This window comes from Littorina saxatilis, linkage group LG15 (assembly GCF_037325665.1).
Source record: "Littorina saxatilis isolate snail1 linkage group LG15, US_GU_Lsax_2.0, whole genome shotgun sequence".
NCBI lineage: Eukaryota > Metazoa > Mollusca > Gastropoda > Littorinimorpha > Littorinidae > Littorina > Littorina saxatilis.
Window position 1 is genome coordinate 46,179,863 of NC_090259.1, and position 18,860 is coordinate 46,198,722.

Sequence of the window (18,860 nt, forward strand, 5' to 3'; positions counted from 1 at the left end):
AAATTTTCAAAATTCTGAAACAGAAAGTCTGTCCGATTGATTTCTCTCATTTTTGTCACGCTTGTTCCAGTACACTCTGAAAATATCACACGCGAAATCACATTTTTTTTTTATGATCATTCGGTGTCCGATCTCTTTAAGTTCTGCTCATTCCTAAGACTATCCTGATACTGATGAGTCAAAAAAGATGAAGTATAAAATAAGCGTCTGACACCCGCACCGTGTAACACACACACACACACACACACACACACACACACACACACACACACACACACACACACACACACACACACACACACACACACACACATAGTCTACCTTTTGTGCAGAGTGGAAGTATGAAGCCAGGAACACAAGCCAGACAGTGGCCAGTGGAGGAGTTACATGGCTTGTCATCAGCACAGCGACCACATGTGTCCGAGCATGTCGGACCGTACTTCTTGTTGTTCGCACAGTCTGAGCAAAAAGAATTTCATAACACTCGGATTAAGTATGTGTACATAACTAAAACTGCCATCAAGGTAACAAGAGAAGAAAATATTGCTTTTCGTTTAGACACGTGGGGGAATTCGGGGGGTGTGATTTGATAGTCTCACACATCCCTATTCCGATCATCAAGCAATATTCCAACGGAAGTTGGCGAATATGAAAAGTTGGCGAATATACTTTTCATATTCGCAATAAAAAAGACGCATGCTTCCGGTTTCTTCGACGTGTGTGAAGTACACGCATACCTGGTCAGGTTTGCTTCTGTGACTGGTCGACAGACGATGCCATTTGTAACATTTGCTTTCTTACTGTACATGAAATACATTTCCTGTAAAATCCAGTTCTTTAACAAGCAACAAACCTTGCATAATTCTAGTAGCTGCCGTCTAGCAGACGGTCTTTTCAATGTTTGGCACATCATCAGTAAACTCTCCTTTTCCTATGCAACGTCCATTGTATGCAGTTTTGAAATGAAGTTACCAGTCTGAAACATTAAACCGTTGACTTTCTTCTGAAACAATTCTTGTTCTCTTATCATCTCTTTTTTCTGACAGATTTCGAGCTGGAACCAGCATTAATTTTGGAAGTCGATTGACTGCACTACTGTTCATGTCGCAGACGACAGCCTCAGTTCAGTGCTAAAATAAAAATGGGTTTCGCATATTTTAAGACAACTACGATGTAAACAGAACACGCGAAGGCTTCAACACATTCTTACCATGTAATCATAGCACCAGCTAGCCTCTCAGATGAATGCAGGTTCATTGCGAGAAATAACCTGCCAACTTTATTTTTTGCGAATGAGCGACCCAACGTGTGGCTTTCACATCAGGGTACGTTGCTTGGGGGTTGTTCATTATTTGAGAGTATAGAACTTATTGGTAGATGTTTTTCTACCGAAATATAACTGAATATACAAGAAAAGCAATTACTTGCACACGACTCGCCTTCGTTACCCCCGCCCCTCCCTGAACCACCTTACCCCTTAGAAGACGCCCTTCGTTACTCCCGCCCCTCCCTGAACCACCTTGCCCCTTAGAAGACGCCCTTCGTTACCCCCGCCCCTCCCTGAACCACCTTACCCTTTAGAAGACGCCCTTCGTTACCCCCGCCCCTCCCTGAACCACCTTACCCCTTAGAAGACGCTCTTCGTTACCCCGGCCCCTCTCTGAACCACCTTACCCTTTAGAAGACGCCCTTCGTTACCCCCGCCCCTCCCTGTACCACCTTACCCCTTAGAAGACGCCCTTCGTTACCCCCGCCCCTCCCTGAACAACCTTACCCCTTAGAAGACGCCCTTCGTTACCCCCGAACCTCCCTAAACCACCTTACCCTTTAGAAGACGCCCTTCGTTACCCCCGCCCCTCCCTGAACAACCTTACCCCTTAGAAGACGCCCTTCGTTACCCCCGCCCCTCCCTGAACCACCTTACCCCTTAGAAGACGCCCTTCGTTACCCCCGCCCCTCCCTGAACCACCTTACCCCTTAGAAGACGCCCTTCGTTACCCCCGCCCCTCCCTGAACCACCTTACCCCTTAGAAGACGCCCTTCGTTACCCCCGCCCCTCCCTGAACCACCTTACCCCTTAGAAGACGCCCTTCGTTACTCCCGCCCCTCCCTGAACCACCTTACCCCTTAGAAGACGCCCTTCGTTACCCCCTCCCCTCCCTGAACCACCTTACCCCTTAGAAGACGCCCTTCGTTACTCCCGCCCCTCCCTGAACCACCTTACCCCTTAGAAGACGCCCTTCGTTACCCCCGCCCCTCCCTGAACCACCTTACCCCTTAGAAGACGCCCTTCGTTACCCCCGCCCCTCCCTGAACCACCTTACCCCTTAGAAGACGCCCTTCGTTACCCCCGGCCCTCCCTGAACCACCTTACCCCTTAGAAGACGCCCTTCGTTACCCCCGCCCCTCCATGAACCACCTTACCCCTTAGAAGACGCCCTTCGTTACCCCCGCCCCTCCCTGAACCACCTTACCCCTTAGAAGACGCCCTTCGTTACCCCCGCCCCTCCCTGAACAACCTTGCCCCTTAGAAGACGCCCTTCGTTACCCCCACCCCTCCCTGTACCACCTTACCCCTTAGAAGACGCCCTTCGTTACCCCCGCCCCTCCCTGAACCACCTTACCCCTTAGAAGACGCCTTTCGTTACCCCCGGCCCTCCCTGAACCACCTTACCCCTTAGAAGACGCCCTTCGTTACCCCCGCCCCTCCCTGAACAACCTTACACCTTAGAAGACGCCCTTCGTTACCCCCGCCCCTCCCTGAACAACCTTACCCCTTAGAAGACGCCCTTCGTTACCCCCGCCCCTCCCTGAACAACCTTACCCCTTAGAAGACACCCTTCGTTACCCCCACCCCTCCCTGAACCACCTTACCCCTTAGAAGACGCCCTTCGTTACCCCCGCCCCTCCCTGAACAACCTTACCCCTTAGAAGACGCCCTTCGTTACCCCCGCCCCTCCCTGAACAACCTTACACCTTAGAAGACGCCCTTCGTTACCCCCGCCCCTCCCTGAACAACCTTACCCCTTAGAAGACGCCCTTCGTTACCCCCGCCCCTCCCTGAACCACCTTACCCCTTAGAAGACGCCCTTCGTTACCCCCGCCCCTCCCTGAACCACCTTACCCCTTAGAAGACGCCCTTCGTTACCCCCGCCCCTCCCTGAACCACCTTACCCCTTAGAAGACGCCCTTCGTTACCCCCGCCCCTCCCTGAACCACCTTGCCCCTTAGAAGACGCCCTTCGTTACCCCCGCCCCTCCCTGAACCACCTTACCCCTTAGAAGACGCCCTTCGTTACCCCCACCCCTCCCTGTACCACATGACCCCTTAGAAGACGCCCTTCGTTACCCCCGCCCCTCCCTGAACCACCTTACCCCTTAGAAGACGCCCTTCGTTACCCCCGCCCCTCCCTGAACCACCTTACCCCTTAGAAGACGCCCTTCGTTACCCCCGCCCCTCCCTGAACAACCTTACACCTTAGAAGACACCCTTCGTTACCCCCACCCCTCCATGAACCACCTTACCCCTTAGAAGACGCCCTTCGTTACCCCCGCCCCTCCCTGAACCACCTTACACCTTAGAAGACGCCCTTCGTTACCCCCGCCCCTCCCTGAACAACCTTACACCTTAGAAGACGCCCTTCGTTACCCCCGCCCCTCTCTGAACCACCTTACCCCTTAGAAGACGCCCTTCGTTACTCCCGCCCCTCCCCGAACCACCTTACCCCTTAGAAGACGCCCTTCGTTACCCCCGCCCCTCCCTGAACCACCTTACCCCTTAGAAGACGCCCTTCGTTACCCCCGCCCCTCCCTGAACCACCTTACCCCTTAGAAGACGCCCTTCGTTACTCCCGCCCCTCCCTGAACCACCTTACCCCTTAGAAGACGCCCTTCGTTACCCCCGCCCCTCCCTGAACCACCTTACACCTTAGAAGACGCCCTTCGTTACCCCCGCCCCTCCCTGAACAACCTTACCCCTTAGAAGACGCCCTTCGTTACCCCCGCCCCTCCCTGAACAACCTTACCCCTTTGAAGACACCCTTCGTTACCCCCGCCCCTCCCTGAACAACCTTACCCTTTAGAAGACGCCCTTCGTTACCCCCGCCCCTCCCTGAACCACCTTACCCTTTAGAAGACGCCCTTCGTTACCCCCGCCCCTCCCTGAACCACCTTACCCCTTAGAAGACGCCCTTCGTTACCCCCGCCCTTCCCTGAACCACCTTACCCCTTAGAAGACGCCCTGCGTTACCCCCGCCCCTCCCTGAACAAACTTACCCCTTAGAAGACGCCCTTCGTTACCCCCGCCCCTCTCCGAACACCTTACCCCTTAGAAGACGCCCTTCGTTACCCCCGCCCCTCCCTGAACCACCTTGCCCCTTAGAAGACGCCCTTCGTTACCCCCACCCCTCCCTGTACCACATGACCCCTTAGAAGACGCCCTTCGTTACCCCCGAACCTCCCTAAACCACCTTATCCCTTAGAAGACGCCCTTCGTTACTCCCGCCCCTCCCTGAACCACCTTACCCCTTAGAAGACGCCCTTCGTTACCCCCACCCCTCCCTGAACCACCTTACCCCTTAGAAGACGCCCTTCGTTACCCCCGCCCCTCCATGAACCACCTTACCCCTTAGAAGACGCCCTTCGTTACCCCCACCCCTCCCTGAACCACCTTACCCCTTAGAAGACGCCCTTCGTTACTCCCGCCCCTCCCTGAACCACCTTACCCCTTAGAAGACGTTCTTCGTTACCCCCGCCCCTCCCTGAACCACCTTACCCCTTAGAAGACGCCCTTCGTTACCCCCGCCCCTCCCTGAACAACCTTACCCCTTAGAAGACGTCCTTCGTTACCCCCGCCCCTCCCTGAACCACCTTACCCCTTAGAAGACGCCCTTCGTTACCCCCACCCCTCCCTGTACCACATGACCCCTTAGAAGACGCCCTGCGTTACCCCCGCCCCTCCCTGAACCACCTTACCCCTTAGAAGACACCCTTCGTTACCCCCGCCCCTCCCTGAACAACCTTACCCCTTAGAAGACGCCCTGCGTTACCCCCGCCCCTCCCTGAACAACCTTACCCCTTAGAAGACACCCTTCGTTACCCCCGCCCCTCCCTGAACAACCTTACCCCTTAAATGACGCCCTTCGTTACCCCCGCCCCTCCCTGAACAACCTTACCCCTTAGAAGACGCCCTTCGTTACCCCCGCCCCTCCCTGAACAACCTTACCCCTTAGAAGACGCCCGTCGTTACCCCCGCCCCTCCCTGAACAACCTTACCCCTTAGAAGACGCCCTTCGTTACCCCCGCCCCTCCCTGAACAACCTTACCCCTTAAATGACGCCCTTCGTTACCCCCGCCCCTCCCTGAACAGCCTTACACCTTAGAAGACGCCCTTCGTTACCCCCGCCCCTCCCTGAACCACCTTACCCCTTAGATGACGCCCTTCGTTACCCCCGCCCCTCCCTGAACCACCTTACCCCTTAGAAGACGCCCTTCGTTACCCCCGCCCCTCCCTGAACAACCTTACCCCTTAGAAGACGCCCTTCGTTACCCCCGCCCCTCCCTGAACAACCTTACCCCTTAGAAGACGCCCTTCGTTACCCCCGCCCCTCCCTGAACCACCTTACCCCTTAGAAGACGCCCTTCGTTACCCCCGCCCCTCCCTGAACCACCTTACCCCTTAGAAGACGCCCTTCGTTACCCCCGCCCCTCCCTGAACAACCTTACCCCTTAGAAGACGCCCTTCGTTACCCCCGCCCCTCCCTGAACCACCTTACCCCTTAGAAGACGCCCTTCGTTACCCCCGCCCCTCCCTGAACAACCTTACCCCTTAGAAGACGCCCTTCGTTACCCCCGCCCCTCCCTGAACCACCTTACCCCTTAAAAGACGCCCTTCGTTACCCCCGCCCCTCCCTGAACCACCTTACCCCTTAGAAGACGCCCTTCGTTACCCCCGCCCCTCCCTGAACAACCTTACCCCTTAGAAGACGCCCTTCGTTACCCCCGCCCCTCCCTGAACCACCTTACCCCTTAGAAGACGCCCTTCGTTACCCCCGCCCCTCCCTGAACCACCTTACCCCTTAGAAGACGCCCTTCGTTACCCCCGCCCCTCCCTGAACAACCTTACCCCTTAGAAGACGCCCTTCGTTACCCCCGCCCCTCCCTGAACAACCTTACCCCTTAGAAGACGCCCTTCGTTACCCCCGCCCCTCCCTGAACAACCTTACCCCTTAGAAGACGCCCTTCGTTACCCCCGCCCCTCCCTGAACCACCTTACCCCTTAGCAGACGCCCTTCGTTACCCCCGCCCCTCCCTGAACAACCTTACCCCTTAGAAGACGCCCTTCGTTACCCCCGCCCCTCCATGAACCACCTTACCCCTTAGAAGACGCCCTTCGTTACCCCCGCCCCTCCCTGAACCACCTTACCCCTTAGAAGACGCCCTTCGTTACCCCCGCCCCTCCCTGAACAAACTTACCCCTTAGAAGACGCCCTTCGTTACCCCCGCCCCTCCCTGAACCACCTTACCCCTTAGAAGACGCCCTTCGTTACCCCCGCCCCTCCCTGAACCACCTTACCCCTTAGAAGACGCCCTTCGTTACCCCCGCCCCTCCCTGAACAACCTTACCCCTCACAAGACGCCCTTCGTTACCCCCGCCCCTCCCTGAACAACCTTACCCCTTAGAAGACGCCCTTCGTTACCCCCGCCCCTCCCTGAACAACCTTACCCCTTAGAAGACGCCCTTCGTTACCCCCGCCCCTCCCTGAACAACCTTACCCCTTAGAAGACGCCCTTCGTTACCCCCGCCCCTCCCTGAACAACCTTACCCCTCACAAGACGCCCTTCGTTACCCCCGCCCCTCCCTGAACCACCTTACCCCTTAAATGACGCCCTTCGTTACCCCCGCCCCTCCCTGAACAGCCTTACACCTTAGAAGACGCCCTTCGTTACCCCCGCCCCTCCCTGAACCACCTTACCCCTTAGATGACGCCCTTCGTTACCCCCGCCCCTCCCTGAACAACCTTACACCTTAGAAGACGCCCTTCGTTACCCCCGCCCCTCCCTGAACAACCTTACCCCTTAGAAGACGCCCTTCGTTACCCCCGCCCCTCCCTGAACCACCTTACCCCTTAGAAGACGCCCTTCGTTACCCCCGCCCCTCCCTGAACCACCTTACCCCTTAGAAGACGCCCTTCGTTACCCCCGCCCCTCCCTGAACCACCTTACCCCTTAGAAGACGCCCTTCGTTACCCCCGCCCCTCCCTGAACCACCTTGCCCCTTAGAAGACGCCCTTCGTTACCCCCGCCCCTCCCTGAACCACCTTACCCCTTAGAAGACGCCCTTCGTTACCCCCACCCCTCCCTGTACCACATGACCCCTTAGAAGACGCCCTTCGTTACCCCCGCCCCTCCCTGAACCACCTTACCCCTTAGAAGACGCCCTTCGTTACCCCCGCCCCTCCCTGAACCACCTTACCCCTTAGAAGACGCCCTTCGTTACCCCCGCCCCTCCCTGAACAACCTTACACCTTAGAAGACACCCTTCGTTACCCCCACCCCTCCATGAACCACCTTACCCCTTAGAAGACGCCCTTCGTTACCCCCGCCCCTCCCTGAACCACCTTACACCTTAGAAGACGCCCTTCGTTACCCCCGCCCCTCCCTGAACAACCTTACACCTTAGAAGACGCCCTTCGTTACCCCCGCCCCTCCCTGAACCACCTTACCCCTTAGAAGACGCCCTTCGTTACTCCCGCCCCTCCCCGAACCACCTTACCCCTTAGAAGACGCCCTTCGTTACCCCCGCCCCTCCCTGAACAACCTTACCCCTTAGAAGACGCCCTTCGTTACCCCCGCCCCTCCCTGAACCACCTTACCCCTTAGAAGACGCCCTTCGTTACTCCCGCCCCTCCCTGAACCACCTTACCCCTTAGAAGACGCCCTTCGTTACCCCCGCCCCTCCCTGAACCACCTTACACCTTAGAAGACGCCCTTCGTTACCCCCGCCCCTCCCTGAACAACCTTACCCCTTAGAAGACGCCCTTCGTTACCCCCGCCCCTCCCTGAACAACCTTACCCCTTTGAAGACACCCTTCGTTACCCCCGCCCCTCCCTGAACAACCTTACCCTTTAGAAGACGCCCTTCGTTACCCCCGCCCCTCCCTGAACCACCTTACCCTTTAGAAGACGCCCTTCGTTACCCCCGCCCCTCCCTGAACCACCTTACCCCTTAGAAGACGCCCTTCGTTACCCCCGCCCCTCCCTGAACCACCTTACCCCTTAGAAGACGCCCTGCGTTACCCCCGCCCCTCCCTGAACAACCTTACCCCTTAGAAGACGCCCTTCGTTACCCCCGCCCCTCTCCGAACACCTTACCCCTTAGAAGACGCCCTTCGTTACCCCCGCCCCTCCCTGAACCACCTTGCCCCTTAGAAGACGCCCTTCGTTACCCCCACCCCTCCCTGTACCACATGACCCCTTAGAAGACGCCCTTCGTTACCCCCGCCCCTCCCTGAACCACCTTACCCCTTAGAAGACGCCCTTCGTTACCCCCGCCCCTCCCTGAACAACCTTACCCCTTAGAAGACGCCCTTCGTTACTCCCGCCCCTCCCTGAACCACCTTACCCCTTAGAAGACGCCCTTCGTTACCCCCACCCCTCCCTGAACCACCTTACCCCTTAGAAGACGCCCTTCGTTACCCCCACCCCTCCCTGAACCACCTTACCCCTTAGAAGACGCCCTTCGTTACCCCCGCCCCTCCCTGAACCACATGACCCCTTAGAAGACGCCCTTCGTTACCCCCACCCCTCCCTGAACCACCTTACCCCTTAGAAGACGCCCTTCGTTACCCCCGCCCCTCCCTGAACCACCTTACCCCTTAGAAGACGCCCTTCGTTACCCCCGCCCCTCCCTGAACAACCTTACCCCTTAGAAGACGCCCTTCGTTACTCCCGCCCCTCCCTGAACCACCTTACCCCTTAGAAGACGCCCTTCGTTACCCCCACCCCTCCCTGAACCACCTTACCCCTTAGAAGACGCCCTTCGTTACCCCCGCCCCTCCCTGAACCACCTTACCCCTTAGAAGACGCCCTTCGTTACCCCCGCCCCTCCCTGAACAACCTTACCCCTTAGAAGACGCCCTTCGTTACTCCCGCCCCTCCCTGAACCACCTTACCCCTTAGAAGACGCCCTTCGTTACCCCCACCCCTCCCTGAACCACCTTACCCCTTAGAAGACGCCCTTCGTTACCCCCGCCCCTCCATGAACCACCTTACCCCTTAGAAGACGCCCTTCGTTACCCCCACCCCTCCCTGAACCACCTTACCCCTTAGAAGACGCCCTTCGTTACTCCCGCCCCTCCCTGAACCACCTTACCCCTTAGAAGACGTTCTTCGTTACCCCCGCCCCTCCCTGAACCACCTTACCCCTTAGAAGACGCCCTTCGTTACCCCCGCCCCTCCCTGAACAACCTTACCCCTTAGAAGACGTCCTTCGTTACCCCCGAACCTCCCTAAACCACCTTATCCCTTAGAAGACGCCCTTCGTTACCCCCGCCCCTCCCTGAACCACATTACCCCTTAGAAGACGCCCTGCGTTACCCCCGCCCCTCCCTGAACCACCTTACCCCTTAGAAGACACCCTTCGTTACCCCCGCCCCTCCCTGAACAACCTTACCCCTTAGAAGACGCCCTGCGTTACCCCCGCCCCTCCCTGAACAACCTTACCCCTTAGAAGACGCCCTTCGTTACCCCCGCCCCTCCCTGAACAACCTTACCCCTTAAATGACGCCCTTCGTTACCCCCGCCCCTCCCTGAACAACCTTGCCCCTTAGAAGACGCCCTTCGTTACCCCCGCCCCTCCCTGAACAACCTTACCCCTTAAATGACGCCCTTCGTTACCCCCGCCCCTCCCTGAACCACCTTACCCCTTAGAAGACGCCCTTCGTTACCCCCGCCCCTCCCTGAACCACCTTACACCTTAGAAGACGCCCTTCGTTACCCCCGCCCCTCCCTGAACCACCTTACCCCTTAGAAGACGCCCTTCGTTACCCCCGCCCCTCCCTGAACCACCTTACCCCTTAGAAGACGCCCTTCGTTACCCCCGCCCCTCCCTGAACAACCTTACCCCTTAGAAGACGCCCTTCGTTACCCCCGCCCCTCCCTGAACAACCTTACCCCTTAGAAGACGCCCTTCGTTACCCCCGCCCCTCCCTGAACCACCTTACCCCTTAGAAGACGCCCTTCGTTACCCCCGCCCCTCCCTGAACCACCTTACCCCTTAGAAGACGCCCTTCGTTACCCCCGCCCCTCCCTGAACAACCTTACCCCTTAGAAGACGCCCTTCGTTACCCCCGCCCCTCCCTGAACCACCTTACCCCTTAGAAGACGCCCTTCGTTACCCCCGCCCCTCCCTGAACAACCTTACCCCTTAAATGACGCCCTTCGTTACCCCCGCCCCTCCCTGAACCACCTTACCCCTTAAAAGACGCCCTTCGTTACCCCCGCCCCTCCCTGAACCACCTTACCCCTTAGAAGACGCCCTTCGTTACCCCCGCCCCTCCCTGAACAACCTTACCCCTTAGAAGACGCCCTTCGTTACCCCCGCCCCTCCCTGAACCACCTTACCCCTTAGAAGACGCCCTTCGTTACCCCCGCCCCTCCCTGAACCACCTTACCCCTTAGAAGACGCCCTTCGTTACCCCCGCCCCTCCCTGAACAACCTTACCCCTTAGAAGACGCCCTTCGTTACCCCCGCCCCTCCCTGAACAACCTTACCCCTTAGAAGACGCCCTTCGTTACCCCCGCCCCTCCCTGAACAACCTTACCCCTTAGAAGACGCCCTTCGTTACCCCCGCCCCTCCCTGAACCACCTTACCCCTTAGCAGACGCCCTTCGTTACCCCCGCCCCTCCCTGAACAACCTTACCCCTTAGAAGACGCCCTTCGTTACCCCCGCCCCTCCATGAACCACCTTACCCCTTAGAAGACGCCCTTCGTTACCCCCGCCCCTCCCTGAACCACCTTACCCCTTAGAAGACGCCCTTCGTTACCCCCGCCCCTCCCTGAACAACCTTACCCCTTAGAAGACGCCCTTCGTTACCCCCGCCCCTCCCTGAACCACCTTACCCCTTAGAAGACGCCCTTCGTTACCCCCGCCCCTCCCTGAACCACCTTACCCCTTAGAAGACGCCCTTCGTTACCCCCGCCCCTCCCTGAACAACCTTACCCCTCACAAGACGCCCTTCGTTACCCCCGCCCCTCCCTGAACAACCTTACCCCTTAGAAGACGCCCTTCGTTACCCCCGCCCCTCCCTGAACAACCTTACCCCTTAGAAGACGCCCTTCGTTACCCCCGCCCCTCCCTGAACAACCTTACCCCTTAGAAGACGCCCTTCGTTACCCCCGCCCCTCCCTGAACAACCTTACCCCTCACAAGACGCCCTTCGTTACCCCCGCCCCTCCCTGAACCACCTTACCCCTTAAATGACGCCCTTCGTTACCCCCGCCCCTCCCTGAACCACCTTACACCTTAGAAGACGCCCTTCGTTACCCCCGCCCCTCCCTGAACCACCTTACCCCTTAGAAGACGCCCTTCGTTACCCCCGCCCCTCCCTGAACCACCTTACCCCTTAGAAGACGCCCTTCGTTACCCCCGCCCCTCCCTGAACCACCTTACCCCTTAGAAGACGCCCTTCGTTACCCCCGCCCCTCCCTGAACCACCTTACCCCTTCGAAGACGCCCTTCGTTACTCCCGCCCCTCCCTGAACCACCTTACCCCTTAGAAGACGCCCTTCGTTACCCCCGCCCCTCCCTGAACCACCTTACCCCTTAGAAGACGCCCTTCGTTACCCCCGCCCCTCCCTGAACCACCTTACCCCTTAGAAGACGCCCTTCGTTACCCCCGCCCCTCCCTGAACCACCTTACCCCTTAGAAGACGCCCTTCGTTACCCCCGCCCCTCCCTGAACCACCTTGCCCCTTAGAAGACGCCCTTCGTTACCCCCGCCCCTCCCTGAACCACCTTACCCCTTAGAAGACGCCCTTCGTTACCCCCGCCCCTCCCTGAACCACCTTACCCCTTAGAAGACGCCCTTCGTTACCCCCGCCCCTCCCTGAACCACCTTACCCCTTAGAAGACGCCCTTCGTTACTCCCGCCCCTCCCTGAACCACCTTACCCCTTAGAAGACGCCCTTCGTTACCCCCGCCCCTCCCTGAACCACCTTACCCCTTAGAAGACGCCCTTCGTTACCCCCGCCCCTCCCTGAACCACCTTGCCCCTTAGAAGACGCCCTTCGTTACCCCCGCCCCTCCCTGAACCACCTTACCCCTTAGAAGACGCCCTTCGTTACCCCCGCCCCTCCCTGAACAACCTTACCCCTTAGAAGACGCCCTTCGTTACCCCCGCCCCTCCCTGAACAACCTTACCCCTTAGAAGACGCCCTTCGTTACCCCCGCCCCTCCCTGAACCACCTTACCCCTTAGAAGACACCCTTCGTTACCCCCGCCCCTCCCTGAACCACCTTACCCCTTAGAAGACGCCCTTCGTTACCCCCGCCCCTCCCTGAACAACCTTACCCCTTAGAAGACGCCCTTCGTTACCCCCGCCCCTCCCTGAACAACCTTACCCCTTAGAAGACGCCCTTCGTTACCCCCGCCCCTCCCTGAACCACCTTACCCCTTAGAAGACGCCCTTCGTTACCCCCGCCCCTCCCTGAACCACCTTACCCCTTAGAAGACGCCCTTCGTTACCCCCGCCCCTCCCTGAACCACCTTACCCCTTAGAAGACGCCCGTCGTTACCCCCGCCCCTCCCTGAACCACCTTACCCCTTAGAAGACGCCCGTCGTTACCCCCGCCCCTCCCTGAACCACATTACCCCTTAGAAGACGCCCTTCGTTACCCCCGCCCCTCCCTGAACCACCTTACCCCTTAGAAGACGCCCGTCGTTACCCCCGCCCCTCCCTGAACCACCTTACCCCTTAGAAGACGCCCGTCGTTACCCCCGCCCCTCCCTGAACCACCTTACCCCTTAGAAGACGCCCTTCGTTACCCCCGCCCCTCCCTGAACCACCTTACCCCTTAGAAGACGCCCGTCGTTACCCCCGCCCCTCCCTGAACCACCTTACCCCTTAGAAGACGCCCTTCGTTACCCCCGCCCCTCCCTGAACCACCTTACCCCTTAGAAGACGCCCTTCGTTACCCCCGCCCCTCCCTGAACCACCTTACCCCTTAGAAGACGCCCTGCGTTACCCCCGCCCCTCCCTGAACAACCTTACCTCTTAGAAGACGCCCTGCGTTACCCCCGCCCCTCCCTGAACCACCTTGCCCCTTAGAAGACGCCCTTCGTTACCCCCGGCCCTCCCTGAACAACCTTACCCCTTAGCAGACGCCCTTCGTTACCCCCGCCCCTCCCTGAACCACCTTACCCCTTAGAAGACGCCCTTCGTTACCCCCGCCCCTCCCTGAACCACCTTACCCCTTAGAAGACGCCCTTCGTTACTCCCGCCCCTCCCTGAACCACCTTACCCCTTAGAAGACGCCCTTCGTTACCCCCGCCCCTCCCTGAACCACCTTACCCCTTAGAAGACGCCCTTCGTTACTCCCGCCCCTCCCTGAACCACCTTACCCCTTAGAAGACGCCCTTCGTTACCCCCGCCCCTCCCTGAACCACCTTACCCCTTAGAAGACGCCCTTCGTTACCCCCGCCCCTCCCTGAACCACCTTACCCCTTAGAAGACGCCCTGCGTTACCCCCGCCCCTCCCTGAACAACCTTACCTCTTAGAAGACGCCCTTCGTTACCCCCGCCCCTCCCTGAACCACCTTGCCCCTTAGAAGACGCCCTTCGTTACCCCCGCCCCTCCCTGAACCACCTTACCCCTTAGAAGACGCCCTTCGTTACTCCCGCCCCTCCCTGAACCACCTTACCCCTTAGAAGACGCCCTTCGTTACCCCCGCCCCTCCCTGAACCACCTTACCCCTTAGAAGACGCCCTTCGTTACCCCCGCCCCTCCCTGAACCACCTTACCCCTTAGAAGACGCCCTTCGTTACTCCCGCCCCTCCCTGAACCACCTTACCCCTTAGAAGACGCCCTTCGTTACCCCCGCCCCTCCCTGAACCACCTTGCCCCTTAGAAGACGCACTTCGTTACCCCCGCCCCTCCCTGAACAACCTTACCCCTTAGAAGACGCCCTTCGTTACCCCCGCCCCTCCCTGAACCACCTTACCCCTTAGAAGACGCCCTTTGTTACCCCCGCCCCTCCCTGAACAACCTTACCCCTTAGAAGACGCCCTTCGTTACCCCCGCCCCTCCCTGAACCACCTTACCCCTTAGAAGACGCCCTTCGTTACCCCCGCCCCTCCCTGAACCACCTTACCCCTTAGAAGACGCCCTTCGTTACCCCCGCCCCTCCCTAAACCACCTTACCCCTTAGAAGACGCCCTTCGTTACCCCCGCCCCTCCCTGAACCACCTTACCCCTTAGAAGACGCCCTTCGTTACCCCCGCCCCTCCCTGAACAACCTTACACCTTAGAAGACGCCCTTCGTTACCCCCGCCCCTCCCTGAACCACCTTACCCCTTAGAAGACGCCCTTCGTTACCCCCGCCCCTCCCTAAACCACCTTACCCCTTAGAAGACGCCCTTCGTTACCCCCGCCCCTCCCTGAACAACCTTACCCCTTAGAAGACGCCCTTCGTTACCCCCGCCCCTCCCTGAACAACCTTACCCCTTAGAAGACGCCCTTCGTTACCCCCGCCCCTCCCTGAACCACCTTACCCCTTAGAAGACGCCCTTCGTTACCCCCGCCCCTCCCTGAACCACCTTACCCCTTAGAAGACGCCCTTCGTTACCCCCGCCCCTCCCTGAACCACCTTACCCCTTAGAAGACGCCCTTCGTTACCCCCGCCCCTCCCTGAACAACCTTACCCCTTAGAAGACGCCCTTCGTTACCCCCGCCCCTCCCTGAACAACCTTACCCCTTAGAAGACGCCCTTCGTTACCCCCGCCCCTCCCTGAACCACCTTACCCCTTAGAAGACGCCCTTCGTTACCCCCGCCCCTCCCTGAACCACCTTACCCCTTAGAAGACGCCCTTCGTTACCCCCGCCCCTCCCTGAACCACCTTACACCTTAGAAGACGCCCTTCGTTACCCCCGCCCCTCCCTGAACCACCTTACACCTTAGAAGACGCCCTTCGTTACCCCCGCCCCTCCCTGAACAACCTTACCCCTTAGAAGACGCCCTTCGTTACCCCCGCCCCTCCCTGAACAAACTTACCCCTTAGAAGACGCCCTTCGTTACCCCCGCCCCTCCCTGAACAACCTTACCCCTTAGAAGACGCCCTTCGTTACCCCCGCCCCTCCCTGAACAACCTTACCCCTTAGAAGACGCCCTTCGTTACCCCCGCCCCTCCCTAAACCACCTTACCCCTTAGAAGACGCCCTTCGTTACCCCCGCCCCTCCCTGAACAACCTTACCCCTTAGTAGACGCCCTTCGTTACCCCCGCCCCTCCCTGAACCACCTTACCCCTTAGAAGACGCCCTTCGTTACCCCCGCCCCTCCCTGAACCACCTTACCCCTTAGAAGACGCCCTTCGTTACCCCCGCCCCTCCCTGAACAACCTTACCCCTTTAAAGACACCCTTCGTTACCCCCGCCCCTCCCTGAACCACCTTACCCCTTAGAAGACGCCCTTCGTTACCCCAGCCCCTCCCTGAACCACCTTACCCCTTTAAAGACACCCTTCGTTACCCCCGCCCCTCCCTGAACCACCTTACCCCTTAGAAGACGCCCTTCGTTACCCCCGCCCCTCCCTGAACAACCTTACCCCTTAGAAGACGCCCTTCGTTACCCCCGCCCCTCCCTGAACAACCTTACCCCTTAGAAGACGCCCTTCGTTACCCCCGCCCCTCCCTGAACCACCTTACCCCTTAGAAGACGCCCTTCGTTACCCCCGCCCCTCCCTGAACCACCTTACCCCTTAGAAGACGCCCTTCGTTACCCCCGCCCCTCCCTGAACCACCTTACCCCTTAGAAGACGCCCTTCGTTACCCCCGCCCCTCCCTGAACCACCTTACCCCTTAGAAGACGCCCTTCGTTACCCCCGCCCCTCCCTGAACCACATTACCCCTTAGAAGACGCCCTTCGTTACCCCCGCCCCTCCCTGAACCACCTTACCCCTTAGAAGACGCCCTTCGTTACCCCCGCCCCTCCCTGAACCACCTTACCCCTTAGAAGACGCCCTTCGTTACCCCCGCCCCTCCCTGAACCACCTTACCCCTTAGAAGACGCCCTTCGTTACCCCCGCCCCTCCTTGAACAACCTTACCCCTTAGAAGACGCCCTTCGTTACCCCCGCCCCTCCCTGAACAACCTTACCCCTTAGAAGACGCCCTTCGTTACCCCCGCCCCTCCCTGAACCACCTTGCCCCTTAGAAGACGCCCTTCGTTACCCCCGCCCCTCCCTGAACCACCTTACCCCTTAGAAGACGCCCTTCGTTACTCCCGCCCCTCCCTGAACCACCTTACCCCTTAGAAGACGCCCTTCGTTACCCCCGCCCCTCCCTGAACCACCTTACCCCTTAGAAGACGCCCTTCGTTACCCCCGCCCCTCCCTGAACCACCTTACCCCTTAGAAGACGCCCTTCGTTACTCCCGCCCCTCCCTGAACCACCTTACCCCTTAGAAGACGCCCTTCGTTACCCCCGCCCCTCCCTGAACCACCTTGCCCCTTAGAAGACGCACTTCGTTACCCCCGCCCCTCCCTGAACAACCTTACCCCTTAGAAGACGCCCTTCGTTACCCCCGCCCCTCCCTGAACCACCTTACCCCTTAGTAGACGCCCTTCGTTACCCCCGCCCCTCCCTGAACCACCTTACCCCTTAGAAGACGCCCTTCGTTACCCCCGCCCCTCCCTGAACAACCTTACCCCTTAGAAGACGCCCTTCGTTACCCCCGCCCCTCCCTGAACCACCTTACCCCTTAGAAGACGCCCTTCGTTACCCCCGCCCCTCCCTGAACCACCTTACCCCTTAGAAGACGCCCTTCGTTACCCCCGCCCCTCCCTGAACCACCTTACCCCTTAGAAGACGCCCTTCGTTACCCCCGCCCCTCCCTGAACAACCTTACCCCTTAGAAGACGCCCTTCGTTACCCCCGCCCCTCCCTGAACAACCTTACCCCTTAGAAGACGCCCTTCGTTACTCCCGCCCCTCCCTGAACCACCTTACCCCTTAGAAGACGCCCTTCGTTACCCCCGCCCCTCCCTGAACCACCTTACCCCTTAGAAGACGCCCTTCGTTACCCCCGCCCCTCCCTGAACCACCTTACCCCTTAGAAGACGCCCGTCGTTACCCCCGCCCCTCCCTGAACCACCTTACCCCTTAGAAGACGCCCTTCGTTACCCCCGCCCCTCCCTGAACAGCCTTACACCTTAGAAGACGCCCTTCGTTACCCCCGGCCCTCCCTGAACCACCTTGCCCCTTAGTAGACGCCCTTCGTTACCCCCGCCCCTCCCTGAACCACCTTACCCCTTAGAAGACGCCCTTCGTTACCCCCGCCCCTCCCTGAACAACCTTACCCCTTAGAAGACGCCCTTCGTTACCCCCGCCCCTCCCTGAACCACCTTACCCCTTAGAAGACGCCCTTCGTTACTCCCGCCCCTCCCCGAACCACCTTACCCCTTAGAAGACGCCCTTCGTTACCCCCGCCCCTCCCTGAACAGCCTTACACCTTAGAAGACGCCCTTCGTTACCCCCGGCCCTCCATGAAGCACCTTACCTTTTAGAAGACGCCCTTCGTTACCCCCGCCCCTCCCTGAACCACCTTACCCCTTAGAAGACGCCCTTCGTTACTCCCGCCCCTCCCTGAACCACCTTACCCCTTAGAAGACGCCCTTCGTTACCCCCGCCCCTCCCTGAACAACCTTACCCCTTAGCAGACGCCCTTCGTTACTCCCGCCCCTCCCTGAACCACCTTACACCTTAGAAGACGCCCTTCGTTACCCCCGCCCCTCCCTGAACCACCTTACCCCTTAGAAGACGCCCGTCGTTACCCCCGCCCCTCCCTGAACCACCTTACACCTTAGAAGACGCCCTTCGTTACCCCCGCCCCTCCCTGAACAACCTTACCCCTTAGAAGACGCCCTTCGTTACCCCCGCCCCTCCCTGAACCACCTTACCCCTTAGAAGACGCCCTTCGTTACCCCCGCCCCTCCCTGAACCACCTTACCCCTTAGAAGACGCCCTTCGTTACCCCCGCCCCTCCCTGAACCACCTTACCCCTTAGAAGACGCCCTTCGTTACCCCCGCCCCTCCCTGAACCACCTTACCCCTTAGAAGACGCCCTTCGTTACTCCCGCCCCTCCCTGAACCACCTTACCCCTTAGAAGACGCCCGTCGTTACCCCCGCCCCTCCCTGAACCACCTTACCCCTTAGCAGACGCCCTTCGTTACTCCCGCCCCTCCCTGAACCACCTTACCCCTTAGAAGACGCCCGTCGTTACCCCCGCCCCTCCCTGAACCACCTTACCTCTTAGAAGACGCCCTTCGTTACCCCCGCCCCTCCCTGAACCACCTTACCCCTTAGAAGACGCCCTTCGTTACCCCCGCCCCTCCCTGAACCACCTTACCCCTTAGAAGACGCCCTTCGTTACCCCCGCCCCTCTCCGAACAACCTTACCCCTTAGAAGACGCCTTTCGTTACCCCCGCCCCTCCCTGAACCACCTTACCCCTTAGAAGACGCCCTTCGTTACCCCCGCCCCTCCCTGAACCACCTTACCCCTTAGAAGACGCCCTTCGTTACCCCCGCCCCTCCCTGAACAACCTTACCCCTTAGAAGACGCCCTTCGTTACCCCCGCCCCTCCCT

At 59.3% G+C, this 18,860-nt stretch overlaps 1 protein-coding gene across 1 annotated transcript in view; it reads right to left on the minus strand.

Moving 5' to 3' along the window:
* The window catches only part of LOC138949470 (uncharacterized), a 105,138-nt gene that overhangs the window by 7,440 nt on the left and 78,838 nt on the right, over positions 1 to 18,860 (minus strand). The window contains exon 13 of the mRNA XM_070321298.1: positions 322 to 459. Within this exon, the coding sequence (XP_070177399.1) occupies positions 322 to 459 (138 nt within the window). The remainder of the gene's footprint in view (positions 1 to 321; positions 460 to 18,860) is intronic.